Source organism: Limanda limanda, chromosome 20 (genome assembly GCF_963576545.1).
Source record: "Limanda limanda chromosome 20, fLimLim1.1, whole genome shotgun sequence".
NCBI classification, from domain to species: domain Eukaryota; kingdom Metazoa; phylum Chordata; class Actinopteri; order Pleuronectiformes; family Pleuronectidae; genus Limanda; species Limanda limanda.
The window spans coordinates 9896434-9921341 of record NC_083655.1 but is presented as its reverse complement, the minus strand read 5'-3'; the positions used below and the strand labels follow the sequence as shown (position 1 = coordinate 9921341).

General features: G+C 43.2%; 2 protein-coding genes across 2 annotated transcripts; one reads left to right on the top strand and one right to left on the bottom strand.

The window, feature by feature from the left end:
• Window positions 1-176: 176 nt before the first annotated feature.
• Window positions 177-1512, top strand: rrs1 (ribosome biogenesis regulator 1 homolog). Its single transcript, XM_061093846.1, has one exon. The coding sequence runs from the start codon at window positions 210-212 to the stop codon at window positions 1320-1322; it is 1113 nt and encodes a 370-aa protein (XP_060949829.1). The 5' UTR covers window positions 177-209; the 3' UTR covers window positions 1323-1512.
• Window positions 1513-13812: 12300 nt separating this feature from the next.
• Window positions 13813-22139, bottom strand: mybl1 (v-myb avian myeloblastosis viral oncogene homolog-like 1). Its single transcript, XM_061094144.1, has 16 exons — window positions 22117-22139; window positions 19653-19758; window positions 19332-19403; window positions 18973-19065; window positions 18024-18244; window positions 17734-17935; window positions 17545-17619; window positions 17140-17250; window positions 16081-16320; window positions 15602-15994; window positions 15337-15476; window positions 15086-15200; window positions 14832-14948; window positions 14550-14654; window positions 14150-14341; window positions 13813-13938 (listed from the first exon to the last, which is right to left on the bottom strand). Exons 1-16 carry the CDS (start codon window positions 22137-22139, stop codon window positions 13813-13815), a joined length of 2331 nt encoding a protein of 776 aa, XP_060950127.1.
• Window positions 22140-24908: the final 2769 nt, after the last annotated feature.

The following is a 24908-nucleotide window of genomic DNA, read 5'->3' as shown; positions in this document are numbered from 1 at the left end:
ATCAACTCTCATTGGTTACTTACATGGATCTATGGTTCAATCGATGGATCAATCTCAAAGCACACACAGAGAGAAGCGGAACGGTGTCGCCCTCTAATGGTCACCGGTGGAAGCGCCGCTCCGGGGTGAACTGTGACCCGGAAGAGCATCGTGGTGTTTTTCCTGGTTCCACACGTGTGTCGCTGACTGATCCACAGCATCCGAGCAACATGGCAGCGTGCAGTGCGGAGGAGCTGCTGGCCCGGGCGGAGCGGGACGAGGCGGAGAAGCTGCGGAGCATCACGGTCCACAAGGAGCTGGACCTGGAGTTCGACGTCGGGAACCTGCTGGCCTGCGACAAGAACCGGGTGGAGTCCAGGGACTTCAGGGCCCAGAAGAAAGAGGACTTCCTGCTGTCGCTGGCCCGGGACAACACGCAGCTCCTCATCAACGAGCTATGGAAGCAGCCCACGGAGCGGGTGGAGGAGGCGATCGTGGCCAAGCTGCCGGTGCCGGCCACACCGCTGCCCCGGGAGAAGCCGCCCCCGAAGGCCCGACCCCCGACCAAGTGGGAGCAGTTCGCCAAGCTGAAGGGGATCCAGAAGAAGAAGAAGACCAACCTGGTGTGGGACGAGAACGCCAAGGACTGGAGGCGGCGCTGGGGCCACAAGAGGGCCAACGATGACACCAAGGACTGGCTGATCGAGGTGCCGGTGACCGCGGACCCCAACGAGGACCAGTTCGCCAAGCGGGTCAAGGCCAAGAAGGAGCGGGTGGCCAAGAACGAGCTCAACCGGCTGAGGAACATCGCCCGGTCGCAGAAGCTCAAGGTGCCCGGCGTGGGTCTGACCCCCAAAGTCTCGCAGAACAAGGACGAGCTGTCCCGGGCCGTCAGCGTGGCCAGGACCTCCACGGCCTCCGTAGGCCAGTTCCAGGACCGGCTGCCCAAGGAGAAGGCGCCGAAGAACACCGGCAAGAGGAGGAAGTTCGAGGCTCTCATCGGCGACTTCGGCGGCGAGAGGAAGAAGCAGCTGGAGCTCCTGAGGGTCCTGGGCACCAAGTCACCGCAGCTGAACATCACCAAGGCCGTGAACAAGCAGATGAGGGAGGAGGACCGGGAGGAGGCCGCCAAGAGCAGGAAGATGGCCGGGAAGAAGGGACGCAAGGGGCAGCAGTCAGGGAAGGGTGGGAAAGGCAAGGGAGGAATGGGAGGAAAAGGCAAGGGAGGAATGGGAGGTAAAGGAAAGGGAGGAATGGGAGGTAAAGGAAAGGGAGGAATGGGTGGAATGGGAGGTAAAGGTGGTGGAGGAGGGAAGAGGAGATCTAAACCTGGGAAGCATTGAGGACTCTCGCCTCCTGTGTCTCCTGGCTGTGCCTTGGCATCAACACATCCTTGATGCAACATTCAAATGACTGATGATGATGAAGAGGAGGGTGATGTTGTGACTGTGCAGGATGTATGTGGATCTTCCACCTCATATTAATGTTTAAAAAAAAAAAAATAAATAAGTCTCTGTAAATAAAAATCCCATGACTGCCTTTCGGAATCCAGAATTTATTGACATCACAGCACAACATTGAAATATATTAACCAGGTTATTTCAAACATTAAGACAGACTGAGTAAATAATAACATTCATCCTGATTGTGTCCCACTCTGGGCCCCTCATGTGATTGGTCGACCGATCGAAAATGACCCAGAAACTAATTGTTAAGTCAGTTTTCACAACTTTTCCTCTCACATGTGTTGCTTTTCTTTTGTAGCATCGTGAAAATTCACTTTGGGCCTGTAAGTCGGTCAAAATGAGCAATTTGTACATGTCAAAGGTTAAAAAATAAGTATACACCTTGTTGAAATGTGCGTTGCTTTTTTGTTATTGTGCAATATAGTTTGGTGACCAACACAAGACAACAGGGGAAACACGATTTAATCTCAGCAATGAAGTATAAATATAGAAAAGGTAATAAGAAGGAAGTGGGATTTGTCAGTGCTTCAAAACATTGAGAATTTGAGTTATTGCAAAGTGCACAGTAGTCACCACTTTCTGTTAAAGATTATACAAATAAAAGTTAATATAATAGAGTTAATAATAATGATTCAAGACAAATCATCTGTTAAATTTAGGTTTATCGTCTAAATTGTCACAGGTCGGTGTTGTGGAGCACAAACCAGGAAACCAAAAGTCGCACCAGCCTAACAACTTCAAAATAAAATGAAAAAATTGCAATGATGCTCAGAGAAACCTGCTCAGTTAATCTTATCATTCGGACATAGACCAATTCATATTATATCATATTTTTTCTGTTAATCAGATTATTAAAGCAACAGATTGAACTTTGTCGTTCATATGGTCCTAATATGTTTTTAATACCTTCTTCATTTAAACTGATCGAAATTGTCCAAACACATAAATGAACTCTGGGCAGCTCAGCTCTCACTCAATGTGGTTTTTCTCTTCCTAGAAGTAAACATCAGATCGGTTTTCTAAGGGGCTCAGCTGTGGTTTCTGCTTATGTAAAGGCTTTGCTTTGGCCTCGGTGTCTAGACTGAAGGCTGAGAGCTGAACTGGGAGCAGAGGGAAGTGTGGCTGATCATCTCTTCAAGCAAGAGTCACCTATAATGATATTGTGGGCGTCTGAAATCCATAAGAACTTGTTAATAACAAATTTGAGATGCATATTTGTATAACATGAGTAACTAATAGTGTTTTGGTCTAAATTATGTCATGTTCAAGTGTTTTAGAGCCGTGTGTGTGTGTGACTGTGACAACTGAGATAATGAGGTGAATTAGTGGCCTCATCCATTAACTCTCATCCGACTAACAAACTTGTTGAGCAGCTAATCCGAGGACCTGATGCAACCTGAATTCCCGGTAACAGCTTGTAATTCATGTGGGAAATAATATGCACATTTCACATTGAACATAAATCAAATCGAATATACTTTTTTGTCCCCATGGAGACATTTTTCTTAACAAGAAAAAAAAAACAGACCCAGAATAATAATGCAGAATAAAAGTGAGTTGAATATTGGACCTGCCCTAAAGACACTTACAGAGATAAAACAATAAAAGGATACAAGTCATATAAAGTTAGAGAAGTCATGGTGCAAGTGTAATAAACATTTGAATGTTTATCAAATGCTATTTTTCATGATTGCTGCAGGTTTGCCGGACGACTCCAGCCAGACACCCCCATGTGGCTCGCTGATCTCTCATGTTATTGATGGATGCTCTTTAATCGCAGCTCACAGCAAAGGTGGTGGTGGTGGTGATGAACGGGTGGGGGGGCATGGGAGAGGGGGGGGCTTCAATCACCATCTGTTGAACAATGCGCACCCTGTCCACCCCCCCTCCCCAAGCCGCCATTCATCTTTGTCCCTGCTCACCCAGGCCCATGGAACAGTCCACAGTCAATAACCCCAAATCAATCAGGCCCTGTTGATGAGGGGAAATTATGAATTCTCATCCACGTCAGGCGGAAAGTGGCGGCGGGCTCCAAACTCATCTTGCTGGTGACCAGATGGTCAAACAACAATAGGGATGGAGACGAGGTGGTCAAGCATGAGCCTGAGGATGGAGGCCGCCTTGTATCCCACATGCAGCTGACATTCAAAATGTTGAATACAGATCTGTATCTGCAGATATTTCACTTAAAAACCCGAATCAGCCTCATAATCTTACACTTTTCTGCACTCAGCTTAGATTTTATTTTGTGTGTGTGTCTCCAGTCTTGTGCTGCGCATGCTTGTGTGTGTGCTGCACTCCTGGGAGGATGTGTTGTTGCTTGTGGCCAGCTCCAGTCAGCGCTGCAGTGGATTAGTCAGCTGCATTTGTTTGAGGGTAGTGCACGGAGAGAGTGAGAGCAGGAGCCAGGGTGCAAGTTGCAGATCCACCGAGATGCAGCACATCTACATGCACGGCCATGAGCACATTGAGGTGTTCACCACCGTCCTTGCTCCACAAGGTGAGTGGAATCATATCTGCAGTGAAGCGTGGCGTAGCATGACATTATCTAGAGTGAGAGGAAGATGACACATCAATGTCAGATTAATGAATAATGATGTAAATCTGATTTCTCTGTGTAAAGGGCATAGCATATACTGTATGTGCATGCAGCTATGTGAAGAGGATCAGATGTGCACTTGCAGACAATTGGCAATTGATCAAACAAGCTTTTTCTCCTGCTGATTCACAGGGAGGTGTCGATACAGGACAGATGTGGAGAAGGCAAGTTAACCGTTCATCTCAATGCAAAAATCCACTCACTGATCGAAAGCTTCAGTCTTTGGCTGCATGTTGTTGATCACATCCACTTTTAATCACAGAAATAGACAACAACATTTCCTAAATCCCCCCCTAAAGTGTTGCATCTGCCCCACATTGATTGATATGAGTTTGACATTGAAGTTATGTAAAGTCAATTTCCTGCAGCTCCATTATGTGTCTCATTTATGTAATTCCTGGTGCCGTATTTAGACGGAACACATAATGAAGAGTACACCCAGATTTAGGGTTTCTGTTTCACCGCACAGCCCGTTATAATCTCCGAGTCTTGACGTGTAATCCTCTCCATTCACTTAGTTCGACCTGTCAACTGCCAAGTGCACTCGGACTCTGACAACAGCTTCTATCGCTGCAGCAGACACCTGATCTGAATGATTTGAAAATGCATCTTGCAATTTCTGGCAGAGTCAAGCTGTTAGTGTCCCTCTTGTCCATTAGATGGTGGTGGTGCACAGCTACAGGCCCCACTGGCCAGAGGAGCTGGAGCTGTGTCCAGGTGACGTAGTCCTGGTGCTGTCCAAGCATGAGGAGGGGATTTGGTTTGGGCGGAGGCAGGACGGCCAGCAGGGCCACTTCCCCGCCTCCTGTGTGATGGAGCTGAGCCAGGTTGGTTCCTTTTTTTTTCTGCCTGAATGTGCTCAGCAATGCAGCAGGACCAGGATGATGTCCAATGTCTGAGGGCAAATCGTGGTTTAAATTCTGTATCATAGAACAGTGAAGGGTTTAAACTTCTTACTATGAGGATTAGGAGTTGATATAATTATAATATATCAAAAATAGGAAACATTTATTATTTTGTTGGAGATATTTTTGTCTCACGCTGTTTTTCTGTGTTATTTAAATTCTTAATTTCATTTTACCTAAGGTTGAGAAACTCTGATTGTTGCATATTCAGCCACGAATATTTAAATAAAGAACATAAATATCCACAATGAAGTGTAGCATCCAGTGTTTCTTGGATTGGATTGGAAAAGCACCCCAATAGAAATGTAATGCAAGTTACAGAGAAATACTTCTTTAACAGGAGAGCTCGACTACTTTCTAATCCCTACAGGTTTATACCATATTTAAAACTTTTCTGAGACCTCCAAATCCTCAGCTTCATCAGTTGTTATTATTATCAACGACATGTGATAACTGCCCTCTAGTGAATCATCAGTGCACTGCAGGATGGAGGGGTTCTCTATCAGACTCGCAGCTCAGATGACTCATGATTTAAGTCATAATTTGTACAAAATTTGAATATAATCCTAACTTTCTAATGCATAAATAATATACTATATGTGAAAACATACACTATATGCATATATATATATATATAGAAAGACTAGATCAACTGCCTTGAGATGATGTATGTTATGATATGGCACTAAAAATTGAATTGAATTGAATTTGATTTAACATGAATTGAACATACATACTTTTACAATATACAGAGCATGTGGCTGAAATTCATGTATATTAATATACAATAGATGTAAAACATTGTATAAGAATATGAAAAATCTCCCATATATAATTTTCTTTCAAATAAGTTGGTATTGTTCTGGGAAGTGGCATAATTTACTGTTTGAATAAACTTGATAAAATACACTTGTTGTAATAGCAGCTCGGACGATCAAGTGGTACAAATACATTTAAAGCTATTGTTTAACAAATGTCTAAATAAAGGAATGAATTGAGGTAAAAATAGAATGAAGAGTTTGAGCTGTTTAATGTGATTTCAGGTGAAGAAACAGAGGGCAGATTAAGGAGGATATAAAAAGCAGCGTGCAGCTTATTTTAGCACCTCAGTGAAACACACTTTATTTCCCCTTTCAGCTGAATCTTCCTCCCAGAGTCCGGCAGAGGAGTTTGTCTCTGAGAACCTCGGCATGGGACAACGACTCGGCTGGAGGACGCAGCAGATATGGACAGTAAGTGTCAGGTGTAAACTCACACAGCAGCAACAACAACAAATACAGATGTCCCCCCTCAATAAGGTGCATGTACACACACACAAACACACACACACCCAGCAGCTGCTCACCACATCCCCCATCACAGAGTCCCATCCCACTGCTCTCCGCCCAGCGCCCCTGAACAGGTGGCCCCTCTCGTCCCTCATTAGTCGACAAAGCACACTGATTACTAAACCCCCAAACACACACACACACACACACACACACACACACACACACACACACACACACACACACACACACACACACACACACACACACACACACACACACACACACACACACACACACACACACACACACCAGTCGTTCCCCTCTCACTGCATCAAATTAAGGCCAAAGAAAAGCGGGGGAAAGGAAAGGCTTTGTAGTCATTCACCTAAAAGGAAATGAAAATATGACAGAACAATCATATTTTTTTTCCTCATTACAAATAATTAATATTTTTCTTTGGAAATTGTAAATATTTTCATCTATAGTTAAGAGGAGCTGTTTGATTGGGTGCTGTAACTATCTCCCAGTTTGTGTGAGTGTAGGTGGTGTTTATATTTGACAGCCTTCTTTGCTTACACACTTAAACAAACTCACACACACACACACACACACAGACGCACACACACACACATACACAAACACACACACATATACACACTACACAGAACCCTCTGTACAGCTCCATGCCTGTCTTGTCTACTAGCGGTGGAATTTGGGTCATGAGGAATAAACAGGGCCTTTGTGTTTGTTATTTCCTCTTTGTCCCCCAGTGGACACATCCTGCAGGCGCTCAGGCGGGGGAGCAGAGGAGGTGGTGGAGCAGCAGCAGCAGCAGCAGCAGCAGCAGCAGGAGGAGGGATGGTGCTGGACCAGGGCCAGGGCGAGAGCGCGGACCCCTTCCCGGTACGCAGGCCCTTGCAGACCCCTCCGCCTCAGCCTGTGGCCTCCCAGCAGACACACAGATCCCCGGGCCTGCTCCACAGGATTCTGTCCAAGTGCCGGAAAAAGAGTGAATGCCAGGGAGCCACCAATGGGGCCTTCGAGGGCGACTAGGAGGCCCTTCTCTTTGTGCCGGGTGGCTGAGGCGAGTTCTCTGTGGTGGGGCGAGCGGAGGCACCTCTGAAATGTGGAGGACAGGTCCTGGACATCCTGATCTGAGCAAACTCTTATTGGGCATCCTTGACTATGGCTGCAAGAATCAAGACAATGCTCCTCTCTGTGACTGTACACACACACACACACACATGATTCAATGATGTCACAGACGGTGCTTTTTCAATTACATCTGATGGACAGTGCCTGCTGAGACATCATTGATGGGGGTGTGACTAGAAGGGCAGCATGAACGTACAGCAAGCTGAGCGGCTGCTGACTTCTTCCTTGTTTTTCCGCATGACAAGTTCAAACACCAGGTATATGCTTCATAAAATGATATATACAAGTCAATATATATAATCACAGTGACAGCAGTTATCTATCTAATCTAGAAATACCACAAATCTCTGTCTGTATGTGGAACGCATATCTTGACAACGGTTTATCTCATACTTGGCTTGTGTATTCTTAGGCCTAAGGAAGTGCAGTGTCGAATTTGGTTTTTATTTGTGTAATATTGAATGTTTCATTTTAATAAACGGACGACCAGTGCTTGTTCATGACAATGACAAGGACAACTGATTCTCCAGATCGGGGTTCTAAGGTGAGTCCAGCTTCACTAAACTTTCAATAAACAGGTGAACAGCTGTTTGTGCAGCAGCGGTGGCTTCAGGGTTCTGCAGACTGAGTCCTGCATAGTGAGTCCTGCACACTGAGTCCTGCAGACTGAGTCCTGCAGACTGAGTCCTGCACACTGAGTCCTGCAGACTGAGTCCTGCACACTGAGTCCTGTGTTTTAAACTTGTTCAGTTCCTGCAGGTCACTTTTACAGATTCAGAAAGAAAAGCTGCAACCTGCATCACCACAGGTCAAACAAGCAGGCAGGTTTCCAACAGGCACTGCAGTATTAGGGTTATGAAGGGAAGTAAGATAACACCTTAATGGAAATCAGTGATGTCATAAGGGATCCAATCTTCTGTTTCACCATTTTAGTTTCTTCCCTTCATCTCCTCATGTGAATCTGTATGTGTAAAATGCTGCTTAACATTATAATTACAGTTATTAAACCAGCGAACCCGTTCCCTGGCTCACATCTTTTTATTCCAGTGGAAAATGCCTCAGTATATTACCTCATACCTCAACTCCTGCTCATTTTCCTTTTTGAACACTCGGGGCCTCCCTCCTATTTAGCAGAGAGCGAGCTTTCTCAAGCGAGAGGAAGTGGAATTGAGGCCCGCTGAAAGCCTCGCTGACGGATTGTGCGGGTTGCCCCAGCAACGCCAAGGCAGCTCTCAGAAGTCACACGTAGTCGTCCTCGTCGTCTTCTTCTTCTTCTTCTGCGGTGCCTCCCAGCTTCCCCCCCCGCGTCGTACTGTCTCTATAGAGTAGGCTGTAGATTACATCCCCGCAGAGGACACAACCACAGAGCCTAATCCTCACCTTGGCCTTGACCTCTGCAGGGAAACACACTCCTCCTTCCTCCTCCTCCTTCCTCCTCCCCCACTGTTTGATATAATCCTTTGTAAGAGAGGCTGTAGGAGGCAGTCACTCTGGGGCCAGTGTTTGGAGGCAGGGAAGGGTGTAAATGTTACCAACACAAAAAAAAAAGACAGCTCCACTGGTCCCTGGAGCACACTGAGATTCATGAGGCGAAGAATAGAGAGAATGTTAGTGTTGCGTCTTATCTCAGCGCGACACAATCTGAGAATACCTCGCACAAACCAGACAAACAAGCTTTCCTCAATGAAATCTAATCTACGAGATGTGCACCAATCAGAGGTGAACGAAAAGAGAACGGATCTGTTATCTGATAGCTGCTGGCTGCTCATTTCACAAGAGGATTAGAACTCGCTTATCTGCGCCTGACAGCGATTTATTCAAATTCGGATTAGACCTCATGCTTTTGCTCTGAAACACGGCGAGACCTCAGTCAAACGGGAGCCTCACTTCACCTCACACCGCGCTCACACACCCAAGTGGAAACAGTGACCTATATAGGGGCGGAAGGGCCAGGGTCCAATTTTAAGACACACACACACACACACACACACACACAATCCCAGGTCTGTGGAACTCTCCCGCCGAAAAGTATCCTATCCCTGCTGTTCAGTTCTGTGCCGGGTTGTCTTCTGGGGGACTGGGGGGTGAAGGAGCGGGGGAGGAGGGGTAACAGGGTGCCTGCCAGATGACTGTTCTGTCAGCCTTATAATGGGCTGCCATCTGCTGTCTAGCGTACACAAAGGCAAACAGTGTGTGTGTGTGTGTGTGTGTGTGTGCTAGAGAGAGAGTTTGTGCGTTTTGCTTATGTGTAAGTGCTCAGAGGAAAGGCAGAGGAGATAGATTTGGTTCTGCCGAGTGTTTCACGTCCTTGGCGATAAGGTAAACAATAACATTAACAAACATGATGTCCATTAACACGATGACAGGAGATATAAGAGGACAAGCTTTTACATTATATTCAAATTAAAAAGATGGAATATGTTGTACTTTAAATGATTCCCACAGTAGCAGATTTGTAAATCCAAGTCTGTGCACAAGAGGTACCTGCCTACACGTCGACAAGTCACTAGAACCTGATGATTGATGTCCCTAAATCCATCCATGGAGCATAAGGTGGAAAGGCGGCTGCCAATAACCAATTAAGAGGCAAAAGGTCCCTGACATCTTTCAGCTTAGTGCGGGTCACCCAAGAACAAAAGACCCTCTTGTACAAGAATGAGAGGGAAGGGAGGGCCGATTGATTAAGTGGACACGGCGTGCATGCGGCGGCCGTGTGTTCATGTGCACATTGTTTGTGTGCGTGTGCGCTGCTGCTGCTTCTGCGTAAGGCAAGTCTTCACGTTCTCTGCCGCCCTCCATTTGGGGGGCAATTGAGCGAATGGGCCCGTAAAAAAACCAACAGCCCCGAGGACAAAAGGAGCCCAGGGGCATTAAGTCATGGGTGAGTGGGCCCCTTTAGGGCCAGCAGCTGACCCTGTGGAGAGGCCTCTTGTTCTGATAGAGGGGGCTCGTGTCCCCGGACCCCAGGCCAAGTTGACAGCATCCCAACATACACATGCACACATGACAGGAGGAAGGGGCTCAAACCACTCTATCAGACGTCAGACGCAGGCTTCACCAGTTCACCTGCCTGAGTCGGATCCACCTGGAGAAAAGTGACTGAACACAATTAAAAGTACTGTATTTTCTTTTCCTGAGAACTACAATTTTGGCAAGAAGTCAAGATGGTTGCTATTACTGCTGTGAGCATGTTATACTTAATTACACGGGAAACACCATGTAACATAACCTAATTATTATCTTCGCAAAGGAAGTTATGTTGTCGTCTGTTAGTTAGTAGGATTATGCAAAAACTGTTGAACAGATTATCACCAAGGATACGGTATGGGTCTGGAAAGAAACCATTACATTGTGGTGCGGATCCACATCAGGAGGCAGATTTAGGAATCGTTTATCTAATTTCTTTAGCATTGCGAGATTTGTGGATGCTTTTATTAATTTAATTTGTTTTTATTCAAATGTAGGCATGTTTAGGCGGCTGATATACATGAGTTAGTGCAATTTGAAGCGAGTTAGACTCAATGTAGTTTCATTAGGGGAGTACTGGGCTTCGGTGGAGGTGTGTACTGTCTGGACACATGGAGGAAAGGAAATTCAAAATACCACAGAAGTCATGCAACAAACGCATTTATTTTATTTTTTTCAAATTAAGTACACGGTTACAAAGACAGTTGGCAGGATTTCTATGGTGACTTGGTTATGATTTCAACTGGAAATGCTACTAAACATAGTTGTAAGTCTGTGATTCTGTATTTAAAAGCAGAGTCTAGCATCTTGTGTATCGCTTATGCATAACTACAGTAGTATACGACAAATGCTACCATCCTGTCTATGTACTTCCCTCAAAACCTATGATGTTACGTGGCCGTGTTTTGTTAACGTACAAACATGTTAACTTGAATTTAACAATATGGAATGCACAAAAACAAGTCAAAGCAACAGAACAAATATATACAGATTAGACACACACACAATTTTTTTTACACAAATGTCATATGTGGATGTTACTCTACTTTCTGTTTTAGAGTTGTGTACCATTTACTCCAGATCTTTCCACTTGATCTCCCTGACAAGATTCCCTTCTTATTCTCACTCCAATGCTTAACGCAGGATAATCCAGATTATAACTAATACTGGTTCCATCAATGCAGACAATACAAAGACCATTTATAGCTGTCGTGTTACTTAACCAGATTAAAAAAAATTTCCCTTCATGGAACGTGGAAGCACAGTGTTTCCTCAAAAGGAAATTATCATTAATATATTTGTATATATATATAATATATATCAAGGGCGTTCAGCAGGATACAAGGTTGTTGACATGCTTGCTCTAGCAGTGATCAATTCAGATTTTGTTGAAACAGGATGTTCGGTGTTAGCTGTGACTTTTTGTCTAAACATGTTTCATGGAAGGATTAAATGTAGTGTATTTACACATTTCTGCAGCAGAACAGGAGAAAAAAATATATGTTCAAATCAAGCAGCTTGAGCTTAATGTCAGCATAACAAACTCAGGAGACATCCATCTAACACACTCACACATACTCAAACACACAAATAAAAAGGACAAGAGCTACATCATCAGAATGAACAAACAAGCATTTCAAATCAAATGAGTAAAAAGTGCAATTTGTCTATGATTAGAGGTCAGAGATGGAGTCCTGCTACCTTATAGCAAAGAGCACGTTTGAGTAACTAGAAGGAATATGACCTCTCTGTATGTTACAAGAGTCAACTAGACACTGGTTATTATTTGCTAGATCTTGCCTGTCCAAGAAAAAAAAGAAATTCAACTTAAATTAGTGGCAGTGCACGTTTGTCTAACTTGGAGTAATGGAACCGAACGGTAGCCCAATCCTGATTATTTTTTAAAAAGACAATAAAATTCTTCAATAATTTCTCTTAAATGATTTGTTTTAAAGAAATAAATAAATTAGTAAACATTAAATAAATAAAACCTACAGCCTTCACATAAAAATTAGATCCTTCGCCACCCAATGCCTGTAGAACACTAAAGATATGAAAACTAGTCAGTGACGACTGACCAAAGAAACGGTTATTATTCTTCAGAACAGCTTTTAGAGCATGTGAGGGGTTTTTCTTCTATTTTTGAGGCTGTTATGTCAGCAAAGTTAAACTTCTTTTAAAAACTCATGGTATCCGATTTATATTAAAATCTAAGCAGATAATAAATAAAACAAACAGAAATAAACATAAAAAGTACCCTTCCATTCTTGAGGTTCTTACACATGTACATTGCAATGAAATACATTCAACCGATGTCTCAACGGACACTATGGCCTTGGAAAGGAAATGTGTTGTTAAAGAAGAAAGAGGAAGAAGACACCATCACAAGTGCTATCCAGTTAGCCCTTAAAAACACTGCTTCTTTCTCAGCAGCAAAATCGACTCAGTAGTGCAATACTGACCGCTTTCTATTTCCATCCCGACAAACTTCACATCACCGTGATTCAGCAATAACACTGCTGTCCCTTCGAATGTCATGTGTTTTCACAACCATCCACTTGTCTGTTTGTATGCAAGATTATGCGAAAACTATTAACTTAATTACCACAAAACTTGGTGGAGGGATGCGGTAAAAGTCAGTGAAGAACTGATTAAATTTTGGTGAGAAACCAGGAAATTTTGTCACATTCTTTAACAAAGCGAGATTTGGCGTTTTCAACATTTTTTCATGATTACTCCGAAGACCTTGATGAAAAAAATCCGGCTTGTTTAGGTCTGATATTTATGAGTGTGGGCAATTTGGTGCAGATACAATGAATTCAAATATGGTATCATGAGGGACACAGTTGATGCGCTCTACTGATCGCCATTCTAGTTTTAAATGCTTGCGATGCTTAATATTATATTCTGTACTGTAAGTGTCTATGCTCAAAACCCCCGGTGGGATTTTAAAGATACATGGGAGTCAATAAAAAGCTACAGATGTTGCATGCACGGGGCAGCTTAGCGAAACAAGTTGATACACAATGAGTTGCAACACGTCATAAAATGTCTTGCTGGTTATTTAAACAATATATTAACAATATAAAACTCAGAAGCAGCCACTGCTAGTAATAAACACTATTTCTACAGCCTACTGTATGTGCAGGTTGTTTCAACATTTCTAACTAGTGCAGGAACAAATCTAGCCTTTTTTCATATCTGTACAAAACTGCTCATGTAGCCAGGTTGTGTTTTCAAAAGAGAGCACAAGTCCAAGCTGTAAACAACCAACTACTCGGGCAGTGACGTAGAAATGTGTGTTAGTAGGCAGCCATGCCTTTGTGTGGACGTCGTTGGCAGTGCGTTTTTGTATCAAAATAAAGACAAAAATCATTTGTCTTCACTGGATTGTCTCTTACAGGATTCAGTGGAGGGTTTCGATGTTGGGATGGGTGTGGTAGTGTTGCCAGCGCAGTGAGGGGACGGCTTTAAAGCACAAGGGTCCTTGAGGTAGAGCCAGAGGACGGGTAAGGGTTCAGGTACTGACGGGCCTGTTCCGTCATAATCAGCTGGTCCTCTGTCTTCCCATAAACCACTGCTTCCCACTCACTCACCTGCGGAGAAAATAACCAGGAGTTACAGGAGTGGCTCACTATCCAAAAACAATACTTGTTAGAATGACACCACCCATTTTTTAATAGTTCACATCATTTTGTCTGAAACGTATCAAATTAGCAGACTCTCTGCCGCCACAGCTTTACTGTGAATGACCTGCAAATGTGTTGCTTTTTTGTACAGCTGGCAATCAACTGACTTGGGTATTACCTGAACAGCTGTGTGTTTTGGTGCTTTGTGGGAGGAGGGGAGCTTCTTCACCCGCAGGCTCGTAAAGCGATGGGGATGCACGGGAACGAGTGACGGCTCCTCTCGTGCAGGAGTCAAAGGGCGACTGCACTCCTCCTGCTCAGGGGTCGAGGTGACCAGCGAGGAGCTCGTCAGAAGACTTTCCTCCTGCTTCTGCAATATGACATTCCATCAATGGTGAATCTTATAACAAAGAAGTAGATTAACTAAATGATTGATGAAGTGAAAGGGTGGCTCCTGGCTGACGACCGTACAGGCAGCGCAACGGCACCATTGGAGGCCCATCACCCCAGCAAAGGTTTTCACATTTGTTTTCTCATCTAGCTACAGGATCTATACCAGTATTCTTGAAGTGACTTACTTCTGTGTTGTTGCGCTGCTCCTGGAAGAGTTGGGTGTTGAGGCAGTCTTTACCCCAAGGGTCTAGCACAAGGGACTTACGCACTTTTCTAGCTGGGCCATCGATCTGAAAATAAAAGGAGCAAGATACAAGCAATAAATCTTATTCCATCAGGGAAGGACTAGAATTGTATTTCAGAGCTACGATTAACTTGGAAAATATTCAAATATGTGTATCTGCAAGTGTTTGTTCAAAGCAGAATTGTCATAAAGTACTGAGAAACGATGTGCATCCTACACATACATTATGTTTCCATGCTCTGTAGTCTGGCTGGTGGTCTGCTCTGTTAAAGATGTCTGCTCCGGTCTCCTGCTTCAGAACTTCTCGAATATCCTCTTCTAGAAATGCTAAAGGCTGCGGCTGAAAAACACAGACAGACACATAAATATAACCATGAAGTGGAAGTGTACTGTATGGAATTGTTGTCTGTATACATTTGTATATGTTTATAAGGAAGTTATTATAAATACGGCAAGCAGCCACATTGGACACCTTACCTCCATCTTTAGGGGCCCGTGCATTTTCTCTTGAGCAGCCAAAGCATTTTTGAAAGGAGTCGGTGTCCTTGGGGTTGGAATCATTATGGTTTTACAGAATTTGGGTGTCCGCGAACTAGAGAGTTGACAGAGAATATTCCACATTGGTTACTCTCTTTACAATCTGACAAAATCAAGATTAAAATATGACTGTAGAAAATGCCCAAGTAAGTAGAGCAAGCCTCTGGATTTTATGTTTTGCTGTTATTTACCCATCATTCTCCTTCTGGTGCTTCGGTGTGGTTTCTTTGTGGTGCGGCGTGTACAGGAGACACCTTTGGCCGCACACAGGAGTTGAGGTGAGGGCAGGGTTATCCAGACTCAGATGTTCCGCCCCTGATATGTTGCAGAACTGGGAACAACCACACAAGGCGGGTCAGTCACAGGACCAATACAACCACAAACACAAAGCAGTCAGCTGAGGTAGGGATTTGTGTGTGTGTGTGTGAAGAGGAAAAAATAAGATATTTCATTTACCCGTGATGGGGTAAATGGCAGTGACTTTGTTGGCGTTTTCTTTGGAGAATTTGAGTTATTTTCCAAGAAAGACGAGCAGGTCCTTTCGCGTAAAGGAGATGGTTCTCCCCTCTCTCTCCTCCTCCTCCGGCCTGTGGATGCTTGGGAAGGTTTGGACGAGTTGATGGGAGTCAGAGAAGTGACACTCCCAAGACCAAAGGAAGCACAGTTCTTGTCTCGGCCTGATACGGCAATGGGAGTGTTGAGAGTGTAATCCATTGAATTATCCATGGTCCTCTCTTGCAGGAGGGTGGTGTAGCCTGCCAGATTGTGCCTGGGCGGTGTCGCTGTGTCTGAAAGGTCAAAACTGGCCACGTCACTCCACGCACCCGGGTCCTGCAGAGCAAAACACATCTACAATAGATCTTTAATATATTCAAGAGTATTTTCAACACATTCATATTGCGATACATCTGTGCTCTGCTCCTCCTGTTACTTACGGAGTCAATGAGCTCCATGGTTTCTGCAAACTCCGGTATGGTCTGCAGGCTGGAGAGCACGGTGCTGGCCTCCAATGCCAGGAACTTACTAGGAGAGATTGGAAGCTGTGCTGCAGGAGCCTGGGGAATGTCAGTGTCCCTCCAGGGTTTTCTCTCTGCCTGCTCCTCCAAGCTGCTGCCACTTGTGGTCAACGTGTCATCGGACAAACCGTCTGACCAGATGGAGTACTGCTCCAAGCTCTGAGGGAGGAAGGAGGAAGAGAACACAGGTGTTGGATCTTTGGCTGCACCGGAAGTTTGGTGGATTATTTGTTGTGGAAAACTGATATGATTTCATTGTGAAATGATCGAGATGGAAAGAAAGTGTGGAAAACACCAACAAATCTTGACCACTAAATCTCACAATATGAAATCACACTGTGAAGAATGAGGTAGTGAATGAAATGTCAGAGGGGACAGAACAGGAACAGAACAGGAACAGGAGGGACAGAGTGTTTGGGCCAAATCCAAACTGCTGGCTGTGTGTGGGCATGGGGACCGGGGGAGATGAGGGAGCGGGTTGGTGGAGGGAACAATGGTAATAAGGGGTGTAGGTGGCGTCCAAGCACAGCTTCAGGCCAGTCTGAATGAGTAGCAAGATGGGGAAGGTAGTAACTATAGCAACACTACAGCACATCAGGCACGCATACATGTGCGCCATTCCTGTTTTCACAACTATACACTGCAAAAAGTCCATCACAGAGTCAATTAAAGCGAGAGTCTTAAAATCGTATTGACCATAAAGCAAGGTAAAGTCAATTGTAGAGATTAATTTTCAAAAATCGAGTGTTACTGTAATTTTTTTTCCTTTTTAAATCAATTCTGATAAAAGCTTAAAAAATAACATAACGTTTTTGAACCAGACATAATTTTTTCTTTATCTCATCTTAATTGAATTTTAAGACTCAGTTAAATGGGATATTTCATGTTAATGGCCCTTTTTACAGTGTATGTAAGCTACAGACACAGGCGGGCTATGCTGACTAAGTACGCTAACACACATTGGGAGTGTGTTCTTACACATGGACCTCTGCACTGCACTTGTCGCTGGACTTCACTCTCTGCTGACATAAGCAGCAGCTCAAGCTCCTTAATTCTTTGCTCTCTGTCAGGATCGTCCAGGCACGACGGCTGGAATAAACAAACGTCAGAGAGGGGAGGTCAAGAGGACAGGAGGAAAGGAAGGTGTTAAGAAAAGCAGACAAAAAAAACAACAGATTTACACATAAAATATTTTAAGGGAGGGTTTGAGATCAGCCCCCTTTTTGTCTGTTATTGAATGTTAGATGAAAATAACAGGACATTCAAGTATTTGACTTGGAGTCCAGAGTTAGCAATCACAAGGATATCTAGAAACAGTCCAGAAAATAAAGAATGTCACAAGTTCTCCCCACCAGCATGCAGAGGAAATACAGAAACACTCACCTGAATGAAGCCTGAATTTTCAGGAAGACTATCCATCATGTGTCCACTGTGAGGGTCACACGTATAACCCCCCATCTTAAACACAGAGAATCACACAACCACACAAGTAAAACACAAGTAAAAACCCACTGACGACAAACATTAATGATTCAAACACCACACAGTATGAAGAGGAAAGTGAGAGTGGACCTGGTTGGGTCCTGGTATCGACAGGGGACTGTGATCACAGCTCTGAGGCTCTGCTGGAGTCGGGGGACACAGCCTGTGGTGGCGTCTCTTCCCTCCACCGTGAGAGGAGGACAGGGTCTTGCTGTTATCTTGCAGGTAGCCCTCGTGCTCCACCTTCCTCCTCATGGTGGAGTTCCAGTGGTTCTTGATGGAGTTGTCTGTCCTGTTGGGGATAAGATATGGCTTTTATAGCAAATCACCTCCTCCATTATAGAGATACAGTAAGCAATGAACGAGCAGCGCTATCTTACCGTCCAGGAAGAAGCTTGGAGATCTCTGCCCAGCGGTTGCCAAGACGTTTATGGGCTTCATAAATGATTCGATCCTCTTCCTGAGTCCATGACGACTTCTTCACCTCTGGGTTGAGGTGATTGTGCCACCGTTCACGACACTGCTTTCCAATCCTCCCCTGGAGGTGCTTTGCGATCACTGACCAACGCTTGGGGCCATATTTGTGTACCAGGTCAACAACCTATAAATACATAATTGATATTTGATAGACAGTTTTGATCCGTAAATCAGAAAAATAATAGTCCATACACTATTCTATTCTGTGAGTTGTCTTTGTCATCTTTTACTGTATGAAGGATGGAGTCAAATTTTACTTGGATTCATTCAACAAGCTCTGAGAAGATAAGGAAAAATGTGATCTTTCTACTTTTCTAATAGCCAACAACAGCTCCAGCGTTCAGAAAGCTTTGACTGCAGCAGCAGAGCTTGTTTGGCCTTTTGCAGCTGATGTCACTGTTGGCAGCTCCAGAACATTACTGATAGCTGTGTGTTTCTGTTATGATGCCAAGATTTCAGAGGAGCATTCCCGACATTCTTAGAGAATAGTGATCCATTTAAGGAATGCATTGCTCATCTTAGAGCCGGGAAAGACATTCGAGTTTCCCACTGTACAAAGAAGGGCTCGGCTCCAAACAAGTGACATGGAAAGTCTGTGTTTTATTAGGGATGACATAGTCATGGATTTACTTTTCAAAAAAGAAAAGTATGTTTTTGGCGGGACGTACAGTTGTGCATGTGCACAGCCTGTGTTGTTCTACAGGTTGAAAACACATCGCATACTGTGGGACTTGTTCTTTCATTTAGACTAAGCTCCTGACACTCCCCACATCTTCCTTCTGTCTCACCTATCATTTACATTTGTAGTCATCCCTCTTTCTGTCCACAGCAGGAACTCCCAGCTCCTCTTACCTTTTGATCCTCCTCTTTTGTCCAGGGTCCTTTCACCAGCTCTGGGTTGAGCACCTTCTGCCAGCGGTGCTGACACTGGCCATCTGTCCTCCCCTGTGACAGAGACACACAAAAAACAACACCTCATTACACAACACCACTACTTCAGTTATATTTACTCCTGACAGCTGGAAATAAATCTGTCAGTGACTGCACTCATGACTTAACTCCACTGTGAAAAACATCCTATTAAGGGAATATATAAAAAATACTATTAGTAAATGGTTTTGGTTGTTATTAACTGTTAGAATGGGTAGGGACAGACTAGTATTGCATAAACCAATGAGATACACAATGCAAACGTATTACACTTTACTTACTTGAAAAAAGTTGGCTATTAATTTCCAGGACTCAGCTCCATGCTGCTCAACCAGTTTTTTCAGCTTTTCATCCTTGAGAGGAAGGATGAAAGTTGGGGGGGGGGGGGGGGGGGACAACAGAGTGAAGGCACTTTAATATCCATCCTTAGGAACTTTCTACATTGTACTATTATGTAATAACAAACAAGCAGTAATTGTTAAGGTTCCCATGTAATGAACAGCACAAAACCCATTTTTATTAGCAATAACAAAAATTTCCAATCTCATGCTTTCTCCATTTCACATATCAAAATAACCTACAAAAGTCCCTGATAAACTTACCTCATCTCGGGACCACTTCACTTTGCAAAGTGTCTTTTTATCTTTGATCCTCTCTTTGCTTTCGGTGTCTGTGGAGATCACCTCTTCATCCTCATCATTGCTAAAACTGCACAGGAGAAAGAGCAGATTTCATTAACAGAGCCAGCATTTCTTTATAAGGTCAATAACTCCAGGAAGGAATACCGATATGAATGAAAATTGCATGAATCCATAGTGCTATGGAAATGTTGCCAGATTAGACAATAAAATCAATGCTTGTGCAAATGCACAGATGACCAAAGTATGTATAGAGCTACCTAAAGTATATGTTGTCACTGAACATGCTCTCGAGCTATAGAAAAGTGTTAGGGTAAGCCAGAGACTCAGCTTTAAGTAAATATTTCTAATTATTTTGTCATTTAAAATTGTTTGGCTTGTTATTTCCTATAATGCAGGTGAATGAAAGATGTGGCTAATGAAGAACTAATAACTGTGAGCAGTATAAGCACCAACAATTTGATTCAACAAGCTTGTATGAGGAGAGGAGAACATCACTTCGCACCGTACGCATTTAATTTGGCAATGGCAATCAGCCTTTCTAGAGACTAGTGACTCGAGCAACATATTAATAGTAAAATGATAACTGTGTATTAGTACAATTCTGCTTCGCAGCCACCCTTTCAGAGTAAGAGAGAAAGACTTTGTATTCGCGTATAAATAAATGAACACAAAATTCCTCTCTCCTGACATAAGAAGTTGGCAGGTAACACTGGACGTCTGTGTTCCCATAAAAGTTGCTGCTGGGCAACACTTTCTTTGTGGTAGTGGAGCAGACTTTAATAAATAGAGGAGAAATTAAGTTTGCTGTTGCCAAGAGCTGTTACCATACAGAAAACCTCAGAAATCACACATACACACACACACACACAAACACACACACAAGTGGAAAACACTGCTCTCCTGAGGTTTTTCATCAGCCCTGTAAGGAAGCCCGAACATGGCAATTGAGATTTGGGGTGGCCTGATTCTCTCACTATAGCAAAGAGAAGTGGGGAAATGAGTCTGGACTGGGCTCTGAACAGAAAGGAGGGACGTGGAGGGGCTGAGCGAAAGGGGCGATCAACAGGCTCTTTCACCTCCAGAGGTGTGCCAGTGTGCGTCATTTAGATGGGGGAGGGGTGTGGTCAGGGGAATGGCAGAGCTCTAACGGTCCAGTTGTTCAAAAAGTTTCAAAAAACAGACAGACTTATATAACATCTCCATATTTGATTTAAAACGTTATTCACCAGCTTAACTTTGATAATCGCCAGATAATAAAAATTAGGAGGTTTTCAAAAGCGCTGAAAGAGAAAGAAAGGAGCCACCCATCCATTTCCATTATATGTCCAGATGGGGATGAAACATAAACAAGCTGGATGATGATAATCATAAAAAAGCTTCAACCAACAGTTATTTACATTTATGATTGATCAATTTTTTTTAAAAATTGTACCTTTTCATTTCTAAATGTCAGACAATATTAAACAAGGTTCACATTAATTTCCTTCAACCTACGTTTAACTCTCAAAGTTTGTTTGGCTCCGAAACTTCTTCAATTCATGACAATAAAAGTCAGTGGAACAAGTAAATGTTACAGATGGAACAATTATCAAAATAGTGTCCACTTAATATGGTGATCGCTCAATCATTAAATTAACTGTAATTTATCCTAAATTAAATGCTTTTAATAGCCATAATTATTACGATTGACAACACTTGATGCAGTATTGTGCACAATCAATATTCTGTCTGTCTTGGTCGGTATAATTCAACATGTAAGACATCCAATCTAATCTGTTTTGTTTGTTTTCTTAGGCACTTTCTATCAGGGGCCATTCCTGAAAAACAAAGAGGGGCTTTGAGAACTATAAGCAACCTACTTCTTTACTCCACGGCTTTATTTACCTTGTGGCAGAAACCACTTATTCCTAGAGAGCAAAATGTTAAAAAGGTGAAATATAAAAAAAATAAAATACACAACACACATTTTACTGCACCTCTTTATCTGTGCTTTTCTTCTGATCTGGACAAGACAGCATCTGAGCCTTATTATCTAACAGACCTGTCACCTTCAAGTGTTGTGTTTCCAAAGATGCTGCTGCTGCTTGACAATGGACTGCGCGCCTCCCATGCATACTAACCACATTCTATTAACCTGTAGTATGTGTGGAACAACACTAAAGAAACAGCAACCATGCAAACCCATGATTTGAACACTTTGCAGGATTTATAAGCCATAACTTCAATATTTTACACTACCAGTGCTTATTTCCAGGCTGCTGGAGAATGCACACTGTTAATCATCCATTGCGTAGTAGAAAGAAGTAGTAAATCGCAAACTTTTTGAATATCCTATCTGCACTGACACCGTTATTTCCAATGAGGCAGGGACAACCAGATGTCCACCGCACCGGACGACGCACCCCCAGCAGCAGAAGACACCCACCTGCGTGTCCTCACGGTGTCCATGGCCGCCTGCGGGAGGACTGGAGCTTCTCAGAGACGAACCTGCGGGCGGCAGCTCTCACATTAACAAGCGTGGATCCGCTAGAGTCGCTGTCAGTCATCGCTGGTTTCCTCCTGGGACGCGGGGGGCTCCAGCTAGCATTACTCGGCTAGCTAGCGGGCTAAGTCACTGCTGTACCCGGTGCATGGCGCTACGCTCTCTGGGTAAACGCCCGGCTGTGAGTCGGTAACATGTCCTCCAGAGGGAAGCGTCGCTGTGTGTGTTTCCTGCCTCTCGGTTCTTCTGGGGACCTCTGGCGCTGCTGCGGTGGAACCGGGTGGAAGGTGGCCGCTGCTGCTCCTCTCTCCCCGGGCTCTGTCACTTCTCTCCTCCGCTCGCCTCACGGTGTTTGTCCATCCCGCCGATTCTCGCGCCCAGCCCTCTGCGCAGGCGGCCTCGCCTCCGATTGGTCAGAAACGGGGGCTGTGAATAGAGGAGTCGACACTCGAAAGTGATTGGTCGGGAATGAGGCGGGTGCTAACGTGTGATTGGCCAGAGGCCGGAGGAGGCTCGGTGTCATTGGTTGGATCTCTGAGGAGGCGGGCGGTCGGCTGGAGGACTCTGCTGTCACCTTCTGTAGCAGAATGGAGCTTTTCATTGCGAGGAGGTGCAGGGGGCGTTCAGGGGCCCTTGAGGGGGACTCAGGGGTTCCCAGCCCCCTGGTTTCACTCATTTCAAGTCACATAAATAAATCGCAATCTAATCTGGTAACACTTTTATTTTGTCATATCAAATGACAAAATGCCAGGCAAGAAGGTGGGCTACTGAACCTAGAATATAGCATTTATACCAAAGGCTGCAGATCTGTATTGGAGCGCACGAGTGTTTGTATGATTTATATGTACGGTGGCCGAGAGAGCTCAATGCACTGCAAATTAGGAAAAAGCATGCAAATAGTAAAACAACCAATAGATGACACTTGCGCTGCAAAAAGTCACAAATAGAAAAACTAAATTATTTGTTTTTAATTTAATTAAATTTTTTATGTTTTATTTACCTCCTGCACATAAGAGGATCATCCTGATGTTAACAGTCCAATGTATGAGAAGCTTTGAGGTTTTAATCTTCAAGCAAAACCTCTGGAGAATATTTGCTGCTTTCAACCTGCTGCTTGCCCACATTTCATTTTGCTACAACTTTAAACTGAACTCTGCTGACCCCCTCTGGGCAAAACCTGTACAACCACGGTTTTATGGCTCCATTCATGCAAAGCAAACAATATAAAATTCTCTATTGAAAATGTGTTTAGTTTATCTCTAACTGAGCTGAACATCTCAATTCGTTCCACTTTTTCTTTTAATCGATCACAGCACATAAGATTATTGTTTTTCTCTGCATTATCAGCATAGTAAACTAGTGCAATACCCAAGGATGGATATTTGCTGTTTTCTACCAGTCAAAATTAAGGTAGTTTATATATTATATTGTTCCACACTTGCCATTTATAATTAAGTCATTAATGAATTATATTGCATGATAAGTTAAATTTAGTCATGCTTGTTATATCATATAATATCATAACATTATGAGTTGTTTGGGCCATATATTCTCTCTGTGTCTTCATGCAAATTTAGGATTTGTTTGATATCTGGAGATGAGTCCTGTCCTGTCTTTCTACCTGCAGGTGACACTCTTAAACTGTTTGAGTTCTCAATGTTGTCATTCCTCAGTCTCAACCAATTTGCATTAAGAAAAATACAACACAAGACCGGATACCTCTTGGTATGCCTTCCAAAATAAAAGCTTTTGGGGAACCTGTAGATTCTGAATAAATAATAATGTGAAATGTAATCGCACACAAAAAAAACGATCATGTTAATGTTATATCATACAAAAACACAACTAGAAGTATCAATTCTCTTATTTGCTGTAGTTCTATACAAAACTAATTCAGTTTGTTAGGATTTCCACTTTTTTTAGCTGTCCTTGGCTCCAGACTCTCAAGAGCCCCAAAAGCTCCATGATGTTAACTAGTAGCCTGCTGGTTTATGCTGTGTATGAGTTTTGGTAAACATTAATAGCAGTTTTATAAACTCACTATATGTCCTTCAACTCCTTGTTTATTATTAAAATAGGGCATGTTCCTATTTTATATATATACAGTATTTATATAAAAACTACTATATACATATACTACATAAATGCCCTGTATTCAAATTCTTACTCCTTGTTTATTATTAAAATAGTGCATGTTCCTATTTTATATATATATAGTATTTATATATAAACTACTGTATACAAATACTACATAAATGCCCTGTATTAAATTCTTACTTAAATCAAAATAAAAGAACTGGAAACACATACAAGTCTACTTAAAGTAACGAAAGTAAAAGTACAGCCCATGAAAGTTATGTTAATATCCATCATATTATTGTATTATTATTCCCGTTGCATTTAAGAGTAAGCATAATTCTATAATATATTACGAATCATGTTATAAACAATAAATACAGGTGGTTATAAGCTGTCCATATATTTTGAATATAAAACTTTTCCCACAAAGTAACCAAAGTCAGATTTTAAAGTAGTATGAAAATGAAATACTAAATATTCATATTATTATTACACTACGACCTTGTATTGTAGTTCTAAGACTGTACAACTCCTCTACCTCTGTCAGAGCCACCATCACAGAACTGCACTAAACCTGTCTCCTTGCACTGTGTACCCTGTACAACACTCCGCTCCATATACACTTCATATGTGACATGTGTTCATATAAACCATAT

What these genes read in the sequence shown, in the direction of transcription:
- rrs1 (XM_061093846.1), top strand. Translation starts at nt 210, where the DNA reads ATGGCAGCGTGCAGTGCGGAGGAGCTGCTGGCCCGGGCGGAGCGGGAC.
- mybl1 (XM_061094144.1), bottom strand. Translation starts at nt 22,139, where the DNA reads ATGGACACCGTGAGGACACGCAG. An exon ending in CCATGGAGCTCATTGACTCC is followed by an intron (nt 15,995 to 16,080) that starts GTAAGTAACAGG and finishes GATCTATTGTAG; the next exon opens with ATGTGTTTTGCTCTGCAGGA. An exon ending in TGCCATTTACCCCATCACGG is followed by an intron (nt 15,477 to 15,601) that starts GTAAATGAAATA and finishes GGTTGTTCCCAG; the next exon opens with TTCTGCAACATATCAGGGGC.